General features: G+C 39.5%; 1 protein-coding gene across 4 annotated transcripts in view; it reads right to left on the bottom strand.

Annotated features, from left to right (window-relative positions):
* CAMTA1 (calmodulin binding transcription activator 1) overlaps positions 1-13,754 on the bottom strand; it is an 864,246-nt gene that overhangs the window by 835,598 nt on the left and 14,894 nt on the right. For all 4 annotated transcript variants that reach the window (XM_058552798.1, XM_058552795.1, XM_058552796.1 and 1 more), the window contains exon 2: positions 430-499. In XM_058552798.1, coding sequence (XP_058408781.1) covers positions 430-499 — 70 coding nt within the window. The remainder of the gene's footprint in view (positions 1-429; positions 500-13,754) is intronic.

Genomic DNA, 13,754 nt, shown 5'->3' with positions numbered 1-13,754 from the left:
ATGAAGAACCCGAGGTTCAGATTAATTTGCCCAAGAGCCACAGCTAGTAAGTGGCTCAAATGGGATTCAAACATGCCCTGTGGTTTTTCTCACAATACCACACAGCTCCTACTCCACGTCACCTGGAACTAGACACTGGAATTATAGAATTGTTGTATTAGTAGCTAACATTTGCAGACAGCTTTGAATTTTCCATGTGATTAAACCCTTTGCCTTTTTTAATCCTCACAGAAACTTTATGAGAGGAGTATTATTTTGCTATCCCCAGAAGGATTAAGTAACTCATCTAAGATCACACAGCAAGTTAAAGGCAGAACCTAGGTCTTCTAAGTCCTGGTCACAGGCTATTTCCCCTGCACTACGGTGACAGAATTATTCTCACTGCCAAGCCCACCCCTTTCTGTAAGTCAAAAGCTTTTCGAGTCCTACCTTCTATAGGTGGCACGGTGTTGAGAACACAGTAGGTGCTAGTTCCGCAGAATACACTTTGGGAAACGCTCTAAGGAAACAGAAAATAAAATGTAAAACTAATCTTTGAAAAAGATATATACTGGCTCTTCTGTGATATTCCTGCCAAAGATGCAAAACCTGAATCTAATCATGAGGAAACATCACACAAATCCAAATTGAGGAACATTCCACAAAATGACTGGCCTGCAATCTTCAAGGGTATCAAGGTCATGAAAGTCAAAAAGGACCGAGAACTGTTCTGTATTAAAGGAGACTGAAGAGACAACCGATGCAACCCAAAGTTCTGGCTAGACCGTTTTTACAAAGGTTACCACTGGGCCAACTGGCACAGCTAGAATACCATCTGAGGATTGGATGGTAGAAAAGTCTCTCCGTGTTAACTTCCTTAGTTTGATTACTTTATTGTGGTCATGGAGGAGAATATTCTCGTTTGCAGGAAATACATGAAGTTTCATTTGAGGGTGATGAAACACGTTGGCAACTTATTCCCACACAGTTCAGGGAGGAAAGTTCTTTGCACTCACACCTGCGATTTTTCTGTAGGCTTAAATGTGCCTCAAAATTTAAAATACTTGTGTGTGAAAAAAGATATATGCTGGTGAACATGTATTAGTGGTATAATTTTTTTAAATTAGGGAGCGTATGTGCTATACATATAGTAAATTTTTAGTAAGAAGAACCAATGCCATATTCATTTTGCAGTTCAGTCAATGCTCAATGACATTATTAACCACTTCCCAACAGTAAGCCCAACACCCAACTCATTCAAAATAATCTACTGAGTTCCAACTAACAGCATGGCAGGTGTAATAAGTCAGGAAGAAGTTGGAAGATCAGGTCTCTGCTCTCAGGCTGCTTCATGTAGATAAAATTAAAGTTTTCCTATAAAACCTACACAATGGTAACTTTAAAAAAAAAGGAAAAATAAAACTTTTTTGAGTCTTGCCAGCCAATTACTTTCGGTCCTAAGAATATCCTTTTTGTTAGGTTGCAGTATTAAATAAATTTTTAGATTATTCATCTTGCATTATAAACCACATACTGATATATTCAGAAAACCAAGAATAGTTTACAAATTCAACAACCACTCGCAACATTTTATATTTAAACATAAAAAGCTCAGTTCTCCCACTAGCTGTCATTAGGAAAGTAATTTAACCTCTCCCTATTACCTTATCAAAAAGAGTAGAGATGATACCTCTCTATCCTACCTCCTAGGGTTGTTAGGAGAATTAGATGGGATATTGCATACAAAGTGCTTTAAATACAAAAGTATCACACAAATACAAAATGCTATTGTCATTATGGTTAATAAGGATAATCTCTAACAATGTTAACATTTTCTAAGAACAAACAGGATTGCCTGAATTTTCTGTGCCAAAAAGCGTTGAAATCTGACTAAACTTGACTTCCATCAATTTTTAATTCTCCTCTCCCTTATATCCGTGATAAGTGCTTCACCAAAGAATAAGTCTTTCTCCACAATGTGACTCCTAGCTACCAGGATAAACATCAGCTCCTTAATTATTTTCTGCTTCTGTAAAGTTCTTATTCCAAGACTTTTTACTGTCCTTCTTCTATTTGATTTAATCCATAGTGATAACTATTGATTAGCAACCTGTGGTAACATCTGGACCCAAGGATTCTCCCTATAAACTATGGACTAACTTCAGAATTCATATATCCTTTGGAAAATTCAACAGTAGTTTCTCCCCAGGACTATGAGCATGGAATTATAGTATATTATGAAAAGTGGTTGAGGGTAAGTCAGCAGTACTCTTACTTCATGAAACATCTATATGAGTCACCAGCAACAGCCTTCTAACCACATTAATGCAACATCTCATCTTAATGGAGTTTCTGAATTCAAACTTGAAATTTTATGATGTTAAAACGAAAGTCTTACACTCAAGGCCCAACATTTTCTGGCTTCCTATTTAAAAAAACAGATAGCTTAAGTTTACCTCTTATCAAGACATCATAACAACAGTCTTAACATCAAAAGTTTTAAAAATCACTAATGTACAGTGGGACACACTAATGAACGGCTTCATAAAAAAAGACTTCTACACCTGACTTCAAAGTGTGATGATAGGTAAATTAGTGGTAAAATATACCAAATAACAAATTCTAAGAATTAAACACTAAAAATAACATATGTAACAGAAATATCATGATCAACCAACCATGTTTTCTCTATAGTACTGGCATAACAAAGTCTTAATAGTTCATTTAACCGGGAAAGAAACTCACCCATATAAGTTGAGAGTGAAATCAATGTCATTCTATCCTCAAAAACACCAGGTTCTCAAAACAAATAAGCCAAAACCCAAGAAAACTCACGTAAGAAATGGCTAACCTATCAAATACCCAAGTGCCAGACTCTGAGCTAGGTTCTTTCGCGGGACCCTTTGAGATCTACTGCTAAAAGTCTGTTTACAATACTGAGCCAGAGGGGCTCTGCAGCAGAGGGAGGAGCCCAGTCTGAGGGTCTGGAGAGCCGGAGTCCTGTAGTCCAGCTCCACCACCTCCTGCTGAGAAGTCTGGGGCAAATAGCTGAACTCTCTGTCCACAGGACAACACGCAAAGTGGGGAAAACACAAGCTATAAAATCAGGCAGATCTGGGTTCAAGTCCTCCCTCCACAGCAAGTCTTCATGCTGCCCTCCCTAGCTGACTCTTAAGTCTGACTCTGACTTCTCGTCCGCTGACCAAGTTAGGCAGTCCTACTGGTGCCATCTGAGTAGGCTGTGTTTCCTTCTCATAGAATGCATTCCTCTTTATCATAATTCCTTCCATTTGTTCTAAAAATATTAAAGGAGCACCTAACATGTGCCAGACACTGTCCTAGGAGCTGCAATCCAGCAGTGGATCATACCCTTGTGGGGCACATGCCAGTGGGGGAGGCAGGTGGTAAGTGGGATAAATGCCGAGAAGGAAATAAAACGGGTGGTGTGCTATGGTGAAAACTCAGGTAGGGAAAGCATTGTCTCTGAATGTATATTTGCGTGTGTAGTGAAGGGACTACTTGATTGGAGCTTCAAGAAACCTGGATTCTCTCATTAACCAGATGAGTGGCTCTCAGCTTGGCTGCACATTAGTCAACTAGGAAGATTTTTAAAATTCTGATGCCCAGGCTGCAATCCTGACCAGTTAAGTCAGAATGTATGGGGATGGGACCCACGCATCAGTATTTTTTAAAGGTTCCCCAGTAATCTCAAGAGGTACCCAAGGATGGGAACCACTGAAATAAACAGTTATGTGATTCTGGGCAACTCTCTGACTTTCCCAATTTTCTCAAGAGTAAAATGGGAGGCTGACCTTGAGTTGTACATCTCCACCTTTAATGTGCACGCAGGCCATCTGAGGATCTTGTTAAAATGCAGGTTCTGATTCCCAGGTCTCTGTGGGGACTGAGACTGTGCCTCAAAGAAGCCCCCAGGTGATGCCCAGGCCATGATTCAGGGCCACACCTTGAGTATCGGGAACTGGACAATCTACAGCTCAGGAATTAGATCTAAAAAAGATCCTTCTAGTTCCAACGTTCCTACTGCATAATTCCATGAATTCCTAATAGACTAAAAAAGTACTTCTGTCTGTTAATACAAACTATAATAAAAAACTATACCAGACTATCCAAGCAAGATAATTAAAAGAAACTATAGGGATGGTTACTCAATTAAGTATAGTACCCAGCATCTGCTAGAAGTGCCCAAGAGGGGAGATACAGAAACTCTATAAAATGTATTCCCTGCCTTCAAAAAGTACACTATCTAGTTGCAGACAACAGTAAAAAACTGTAATGAAGAAATAATAACATGATTTATTAAGGCTAAAATGAGGGGTAGATGGTAACAGTCCAGAAACTCAGTAACTATCTGTGTACCAAGCACAAACTCTTTGGAGGCACGGACTATGTTCTGTTCATTTTTGTACCCCTTCAGAGAACCTAGGTCTGGGTGTTACACACAGCCACCTTCACTGTATATCTATACAGTCTTTCGATGATGGAATAAGTGAAACAACATGCTACACAATAAGAAGTGATTACAGGCTTTTGAACAGACAAGCAGCATGATGAAAACTGTATTTACAGTTCTTTAAGTCTTCAGAGAGTCCCTTTAAAGCTAACTGAGGATCCACATAGCTTATTAAATCAAAGATAGAGGCCACATTGAACAGAATAAACCACTTGTATCAATTAGAAGTGATACATTAAAAAAATTCTGTCACATTTTATCATGACAAATTGATTCTTGAAATTCACCGGTCATTACATATAACATGACACATAAATAATCAAAATTAAAGCAGAGTGCAAAATTCGCAGCACCTTTACTAAACTCACCAGTTTTGCCTAGCATTCTAGACATCATGCCTAGATCAGTTAGAACAAACTGTATCATGGCTCAAATACCATAAACATTTACTTCTTGCTCGTGTAAAGTCCAGAAGAGGTGTTCCTTATCAGTAGAGAGCTCTCCTCCAAGCAGTGGCTCTGGCACCTGTGCTCCGTCCATCTTGTGGCAGGAGTCTTCCTAGGTCACTGGGCTCTTCTGCATCAGCCAGCAGAGAGGGAAAGGGCACAGATAACCATGCCAGAGGGTTTTACAGGCCAGGCCTGGAAGTGGCACACTTCTCTGCTTCATTCCATTGGCTAGAATTTGTCCACAAAGCCATACCTAATTGCAAGGGAGGCTGGGAAATGCAGTCTGGCCACGTGCCCAGGAAGAGGAGATGGATTTCGTGATCAGCTAGCAATCTGTGCCACAACGCCATTTGTAATTTTTTTTTTTTTTTAACTACAGAAGAACCATTCCTTTCAGAAATGTCTTCCGTTAACCTACAACTCCACATTTCACCCCTAAGGCCATTCAACATCTAAAACCAATCTGGTAGTTTTTCTTCTCCAATAAATATTTTTCTAAGATACTCAAAATAAGACTTAACAAGGGCATTCTTAAAGGGATGCCTGGCTTTTCGCCCCAGTATCTCTGGTACTTAATACTTAATATCTGGCACATAACAAAAGCTCAAATATTTGTTAAATTCATAGATGAAGGATATTCCCAAAAGTTCATGGAAAGGAAAAAGAGTGGTCCCATCTCTTCCCTGGTGATGGTGGGACTTACTGAAGGCCATCAGTCTTTTTAAGAACTTCTCTTCTCTCCTAAGGCCGCCCTGAGTTGCCACCCATCCTCTGGTCCCTGAACAATCAAGCAAGAGGACAAAAGCTACTTGAGACCCACTTAGAAGAATTGAGGGGTAAAAATACTCCCTGGTGCTCAAGGACACCAACAGAGCCAATACTAACATGTCTGGCTTAGAGCACAAGCCTGCTAAACAAAAAGAAGCCCAGGCTCTGTCAAAGGCCCTGCTCTGAAGACACTCCACAAAATCGGGCTAACAAACTCTGAGATTGGAAAACCAACATGTACCCCTAAACACAAATAACTCATCCTTTTTTTGAACCACAAAAGGTTAGTGGGGAATAAAATTAGGTGGTACAATACAAAAATATTTTGCGCTCACATATTACCTCTTTTCAAGAAGTTTAAAATATACTGTAAGTGCTACTATAATAACCCTCACAACACTCCTATGGGACAGAGACAAAATTAAAGTATGTACTCAAGTTAAAAGGAAAACCATCTGATAGGTGGCTGACTTTCTAGTACTGGGGCAGGCTCAATAAAAAAGTGAAGCAGTAACCTCTAAGGTAATTGGGGCACAGACCATTTTAGGCTCTCAAATTGAGTTCAACACCTAGAATTTAGTTCAAAAGCAAACAAGTAGCTAAAACAGACCACAAAAACAGCTGAAGGTCTAAGAAGCTTACACAGGAACTAATACTACAATATATTAAGTCTGATTTATGACCTGAGAAATCACATTAATTGATTCACTATCACCAGAGATTCATGTAAAGCGTATTTAAAGTTATTTCAGAACGGAAAAAAAAATTGTTCTTTCTAGATATGAATCACAGTATCATTAGAATTTTCATAAATTTAATTTTGCTAGGAAGCTGGTATAGTCAATATTATGAAAATACTCAAAGAGCACTTATTAAAGGTCCACATTTGTACAAATACATTCCAGTAGAATATATTCAGAAAAAACTATATAAAATTTAAAATTATATTGTTTTAGAGGCACTTATTACTTGTACTAATGACATTAATTTCTTTAACTCTTCAAAGAGCACTATAAAATAGCAACAAAATCAACCCAATTAACTAGGCATTCTACGTGATATTATGTACGTATAACAAGCATTTGCATATATAAAATCTTGTTTTGGTCCCAACAGGTAGCAGAGCAGACCTTATGCCTATTCTGGAAAAGGAGACACCACCGCACAGACACTTGCCAAGGGCCCCAAGCAAGGAAGGAGAACTAGACCAGGAGCAGCTCTTCCTACACTACTCCTGTGCTATTTCCACAAGAACACAGGCTCTCTCCCTAATAATGCACTAGTGCTCTCCACAAAGAAACAATGCAAAAGTTTGGGCAGAAAAAGTACACAAGTTGCTCTGACAGAAAAGCTAAAAGCAAACGTAGACACTGAGGAATAAATATCAAAGAATATCTAGTCATCTAAGCTGAGAGGTCAAAATCCTAGAGGAAAGGCTAGCAATAGAACAGAATGCTACTACATACGCTTAGATGTTGATCTGGTGGAAATAAGATTTTCTGTGCTTGTCAAACATTTTTTAGTCCATGAACCACAGACCACCCATCACCTATCACTAATTGCTACTGCCCAAAAAACTAAAACCTCACCAAAACTAAAGGAGAGAATGACGCTGTTTCTCATAGCAGAGCAATCAGGCGTATGCCAAGAAAATGGCAGCCACACTCCTCTGAATGGAACTCAACTATGTGGGAACCTCACCTAATCCGAGCACAGCCAGAACTAGGAAGGAAGCCAAGACCCATTCTGAGGCCAAAAGAGATTTTTACAAAGTCCACGCACAAGAGTTCACATACTTCACTGTGAGAAGGGCTCTTGGATCCGAATTCCTAGCTTGATTACTATTAAACTACTCACAGTTCTAATAAGCTTAATTATCAGTTGCCAAGCCCACAGAAGATCAGAAGCAACAAATCAGAGAGGAAAGGATAGCTAGAAATGGACAGGCAGAAGCAAAAGACAGACAAGGGACAGCAAGGACAGATTTTTTTAAGACAATAAAAACTGAATACAAGGACTTGAAAGGTGCAGCAGTTTGAGGTCATTTATCATAAAAGCAAACACTCTACTCAAAAGGCCCTAAAAATATCACAGTATTAAATAAAGCCCGGTTCAATAAATTAGGTACAACATAATAAAGCCAAGTTAACAAGGAAAATGTATGTTAAAGTCCATGTGTTCTACTGAACATAGGGAAAAAAGTAGTACAATTCTGTCTGCATATCATTTTACATTCTATAAAATACTTCCATATGAATTACCTTATTTGATCCTCAACAATATCATAAGGCAAGCAGGACAGATACTTCCACTGGCCAGGAATTTGCTGGTAAATAATTCAATTTTAGCAAGACAGAAGGGTTTATCAATGGCAATTATAATACAGTCTGTTAATCCATCTAACAGGAGAGCACACTTCGAGAGGCACCTACCTTCCTTGTTTAGGGGATAGAGAGGGCAGCAAAGATTTCCAGAGGAGGGTCACCAACACGACTATATCTGGAACTTCACCTCCAAAACTCCCCTCTCTAAAAACTCCCATCCTGCCATCTGCATCCTACAGGGCCTCTTGCTTGTTCCACGCCTTCTAGTGGCATCATCCCTCCCTACCGTGGTGGACAAACTTCATGGTAGACCACCCACGATCCCCACCTCTTGATTCACACACATCCTTGTGTGCCACTTCCCCTTGAGTGTGCGCTGGACCTAGGGACTTGCTCCTAAGCAACAGAATCTGGCACAGTTGATAGGATGTCACTTCCATGATTAAGTGACATACATCACGCCTTCGGTCTTGCTAGCAGGCTCTCTCCCTCGCTGGCTCTGACGAAGCAAGCTGCCATGCTGGAGAGGCCCATGTGACAAGGAACTGAGGCCCTCAGTCCAACAGCCAACAAAGAATGAATCCTTCAAACTACGGGAGCTTAGAAGAGGATCCTTCCCCAGTCAGGCCTTCAAATGAGACCCCAGCCCCGGCCAGACCCTGACTGCAGGCTTGTGAAGCCCTGAAGCAGTAGACCTAGCAAAGCTCTGCCTAAACTCCTGACCCACAGGATCAGATAATCAATGTGTCCTGTATAAGCCACTACGTTTGTGGTAATTTGTTACAGCAGCAATAGATAACTAATATACCCACAGTCCATCAGGTCCCAGTGATTTCATTTCTCTCTCTGGACGTGATCAATCATTTCACTATCATTTTTACTAGCGCTCTGCACTGACCACCAAAATCTGTGAAAGAATGATCTACCCGCTTGTTACCTCTTTCTCATTCTTCCAACTCACTACCAAACTGACAAAATCAATACCTTGTCCTTAGTCTTCATTCTACTCAAACTCTCCGCAGCATTACAATTGATAACCTCTTTACAACCCTGTGCCCCTTGCATCCCTGACTTTATATTATTCTTGTTCTATTACCTCCCAGACCATTCTTTCTTAGTCTTTACTGGTCCTCTTTCCTCTAGTGACATTTAAACAGAGCATTCACCACATTTCTGCCCTCAAGTCCCTTCTCTTCTCCCAAGACAATTTCACTCACTACTATAACTTCTACTCTTAATTCTTTTGAACTGATTCACTCATTCTTTCAGCCAATGGACACTGTTCTGGGCAAACAGATGTGGCAATGAGCAAGACAAACAAGGTCCCTACTTTCATGAAGATTATACACTCTACCAGAGGCTGTGCTGGCATTATCTCTACTTGCCCCTCCAGATCTACTCACCACCCTTTTCCACCCTGCCCTGTGCCAAGGAGGCTGACCTCTATGGACTCCATCACCAGGGCTTCCTTGCCCTCTGAAAGTTCAATGATGAAGAAAAAACAGGGTGATATGAATGACTCCCTAATCTTTGACCCACATTTCCAATGTCATATTGTATACATACATGGTACATACCCCAATTATATCTAAAACAGAACTGATACATTTGCATCCAGTCTCCCTAAAACATATCCCTCCTACATTCTCTCTTAGTTAATGGCCTCACCTAACTCCAGTTGTTGAGGTTCAAAAGCTAGGAGTCACCTTCAACTCTTCTCATCCATCAAGGCCCACAGTCAATCAGTCACAAAATTGTCTCTCTCTCTCACACACACACACACAACTCAGCCACACTAGCTCCTTTCTCCAACCCACTGCTACAGACATTCTCGCCAGGAGCAATTTTCTCTCAACTCTAGTCCTTCCTCTTTGCTCATTCATTCATTCAATCAACCAACATTTACTAAGCCCATCCTAAGCGCCAGGTACTCAAAGTCTCTCACCGGTAAAGATGTACATCTAATTGAGAGAGAAGAGAAGTAAACAAGCAACTCCAATAAAAACAAAAATGTGCTTTGACCAGGAAAAGCACAGAGTGCTAGGGGTGCACACAGGAGGGGCACACAATCCACTCTGAAAAGAGTGGCAAGGTCAAGAAGGCTTCTCAGACAAGTCTTATTTAAGCTGAAAAGGAGAGGACAAGGAAAGTCAGCAAAGCAGAGCTATGTGTATGTAGGCATATGTTTTGGAGAAAGATGCACCTTCTAAGTCAAGGTGATGGCAACGTGCAAGCCCTAAAACCAAGAGAAAGCATGGCACCCTGGCACCATTAGAATCTAAAAGAATTTAACATGGCTGGGGTGTGGAGAAGAAGCTGGACAGGTAAGCAGGTGGCCCTTATTAGCAACTTAAAGGAGAACTACTTTATCCAATAAATCCCACGCCTCTGCTTAAAAAAAAAAAAAAAACTCTAAAAGCCTCTCCCAGAGCAGAGACAATAAAATCCAGACTCCTCGGTCTGACTTTCAGCCCCTACAACCTGACCCCTACCTACTTTTCCAGGCTCATTTACCTACACACACCCGGAATTCCAGCCATCTCCTGTACTCTCCTGGCTCTGGGCCTTTGCTCCATTTCCTCTACTTGGAATTTCTCCTCCAACCACCATGTTTGCCTGTCGATGATGCCACGTAAAATTCTACCTCCTTCAAGAAGTCTTCCCAACTCCTCCTGGTACCTGATTACAGCATTCACTACGACCTGACTTGAATCAGTTACATCCCTACCCACTCCCTTGCAGACTGGAGGCTTCTAGAGTATGTATGAACTGAAGTGAATCCTAATTTCAAAGACTAGGGAAAACGTTCAGAAAAATATTCAATTTGCCAGTATTGCATTCCTAAGCAATCAACCATGGAAGGTCATGAAAAAATAATTATTTTTGAATAACATATATACAATCAATCAAAAACCTAGATTTCTGTATGTTTTCATATAAGTATCTCTAAATAAAAATGGCTATACACTGCTTCATAAGATTAAAAAACAGTAAGTAAATAAGTTCAGAAACATTAAGTTACTTGCTCCAAGTCACAAGGCACTTAAGGGACAGAATAAAGACCAGGGTCAAGTCTTCAGATACTCTTTCTCAAAAGCTATAAACAGCCAGAATATCACCAGAGTATCCCCACATACAGCACTAACCAGTTCATCCAATTACCTGGAACTTCTTTCCCTCATTCTTACCTCAATTCCCATTTTCCTTCAGAGCTCCGTTCAAGAAGCCTCCTCCAACCTCTCAGATTAGTGAAATCCCTCTATGACATAGTGCACTTGACTTCATAGCATATATCTATATCTATATAAAGAAAGATATATAGCATATATGTCTTCATAGCACTGTATCAGTTGTAATTTCACATGGCACTTTGATTAATGTTGGTTTCCCCATTAGCTCCATGAGGACAGGGACTGTGTCTGTCCTTCTCTGTGACTGGTATTTTATTATCATTTGTTGAGTAAATGAACTGACTTAAGAGTCTAACAATAACTGATATTCACATGGCCCCCACGGGACTACAAGATCTTAAAACATCTTCTGACATCTCCAAAAATAATAATAGTAACAACTAAATAAATTTAATACCAGAATTTTATTGTAACATATTCTAACTCTTTGATAATTAAACATTCATATATGGACTCTGTTAATTCTCTATTAATAGAATGAATGTTAACCAGAATACCACATTTTTTCGAAACATGCAAGGCATCAGCAAACTCACATCAAAAGAACACATACTACAAGAAGCCAACCTACAAGCTATCTTGGAACCTGAAAAGTCCAATTCCAGCCTAACAGTGAATTACAGTGTTTCACCAAGGCAGCCTACTGTATTAATAAACTAAAACAACGATATATATTTTCTTTGTAGAGGAAGATTCATCTTAAGCTAACATCTGTTGCCAATCTTCCTCCTTTTTTCTTCTTTTTCCCCACAAAGCCCCAGTACACAGTTGTGTATAGCTGTAAGTTCTTCTGCTTCTTCTATGTGAGCCACCACCACAGCATGGCTACTGACAGATGAATGGTGTGGTTCTGCACCCAGGAACCGAACCCAGGCCGCCAAAGGTGAGCACGCTGAACTTTAACCGCTAGGCCATCAGGGCTGGCTCTTCAACAATATTTTAAGGCAAGATGCTTGGGTACTTGAGTTAGCCAGCAGTTTCCAAGCACGCAGCAGATCCATAAAATGATTTAAACTCCCCAAATTGATCCACAGATTTAACATAATTCCTGTCAACATCAAAACTCCCTTTCTTGTAGAAATTGACAAGCTGATCCTAAGATTCATATAGAAATTCAAGGGACCCAGAATAGCCAAAACAACCTTGAAAAAGAAGAACAGAGTTGGAGGACAGACACATTCCGATTTCAAACTTACTACAAAGCTACAGTAATCAAAACAGTGTGGTACTGGCATAAGGACAGATATATAGATCAACAGATTAGAATCGAGACTCTAAAATTAAACCCACATATTTATGGTGCACTGATTTTTGACAAGAGTACCAAGATACTTCAACAGGAAAAGAAGGGTCTTTTCAACAAATGGTGCTGGTACAACTGGATATCCACAAGCAAAAGATGAAGTTGGAAGCCTAGCTATCTCACAACATATACAAAAATTAACTCAAAATAAATCAGAGACCTAACTGTAAGAGCTAAAACTCTAAAACTTTTATAAGAAAACAAAGGTGTAAATCTTCATGACCTTGGATTAGGCAATGGTTTCTTAATTATGACACCCAAAGCATAAGCAACAAAGGAAAAAACAGATACAATCAACTTAATCAAAATTTAAAACTTTTGTGCTTCAAAGGACACTCAAAAAAGTGAAAAAATAATCCACAGAGTGGGACTGCAAATCATACATCTGAGAAGAGACTGATATCCAGAATATATAAAGAATACCTACAACTCAACAGCCAAAAAACAAACAACTCAATTCAAAAATGAGCTCAGGACTTGAATAGACATTTCTCCAAGGAGACATACAAATGGCCAATAAGCACATGCAAAGATGCTCAACATCATTAGTCATAAGGGAAATGCAAATCAAAACCACTTCACAATAAGATACCACTCCACATCCACGAGAATGTGTATAATCAAAAAGACAGACAGTAACGTGTTAGCAAGGATGTGGAGAAATTGGAACCTTCAAACGTTACTGGTGGGAATGTAATATGCTACAGCCACTTTGGAAAACAGTTCGGCAGTTCCTCAAAAAGTTAAACACAGAGTTACCATATGACCCAGCAATTCCATTCCTAGGTATACATACCCAAAAGAACTGAAAACACATGTCTACACAAAAACATGTACACAAATGTTCACAGCAGCATTATTCATAATAGCCAAAAAGTGAATATAACTCAAATGTCCATCAACTGGTGAACAGATAAATAAAATATGGTATATCTACACAATAGAGTATTATTCCACCATAAAAGGAATGAAGTTCTGATACATCCTCAATATGTATGAACCTTGAAAACATTATGCTAAGGGAAAGAAGAACAGTCACAAAAGGCCACATATTGTAGGATTCCATTTATATGAAATGCCCAGAACAGGCAAATCCATAAAGTCAAGAGTTACTAATGGGTAGAGGTTTCTTTTTGGCATGTAGATGTTCTGGAATTAGACAGTGGCGCTAGCTGCACAACTGTATAAATATACTAAAAACCACTGAATTGTACATTTTAAAAGGGTTAATTTTATAGTATATGAATGTATCTCAATAAACTATTAAAA

Source organism: Diceros bicornis, chromosome 13, assembly GCF_020826845.1.
Source record: "Diceros bicornis minor isolate mBicDic1 chromosome 13, mDicBic1.mat.cur, whole genome shotgun sequence".
In the NCBI taxonomy this organism is placed as follows: Eukaryota; Metazoa; Chordata; class Mammalia; order Perissodactyla; family Rhinocerotidae; genus Diceros; species Diceros bicornis.
This window is presented reverse-complemented; position numbering and strand designations above follow the sequence as displayed.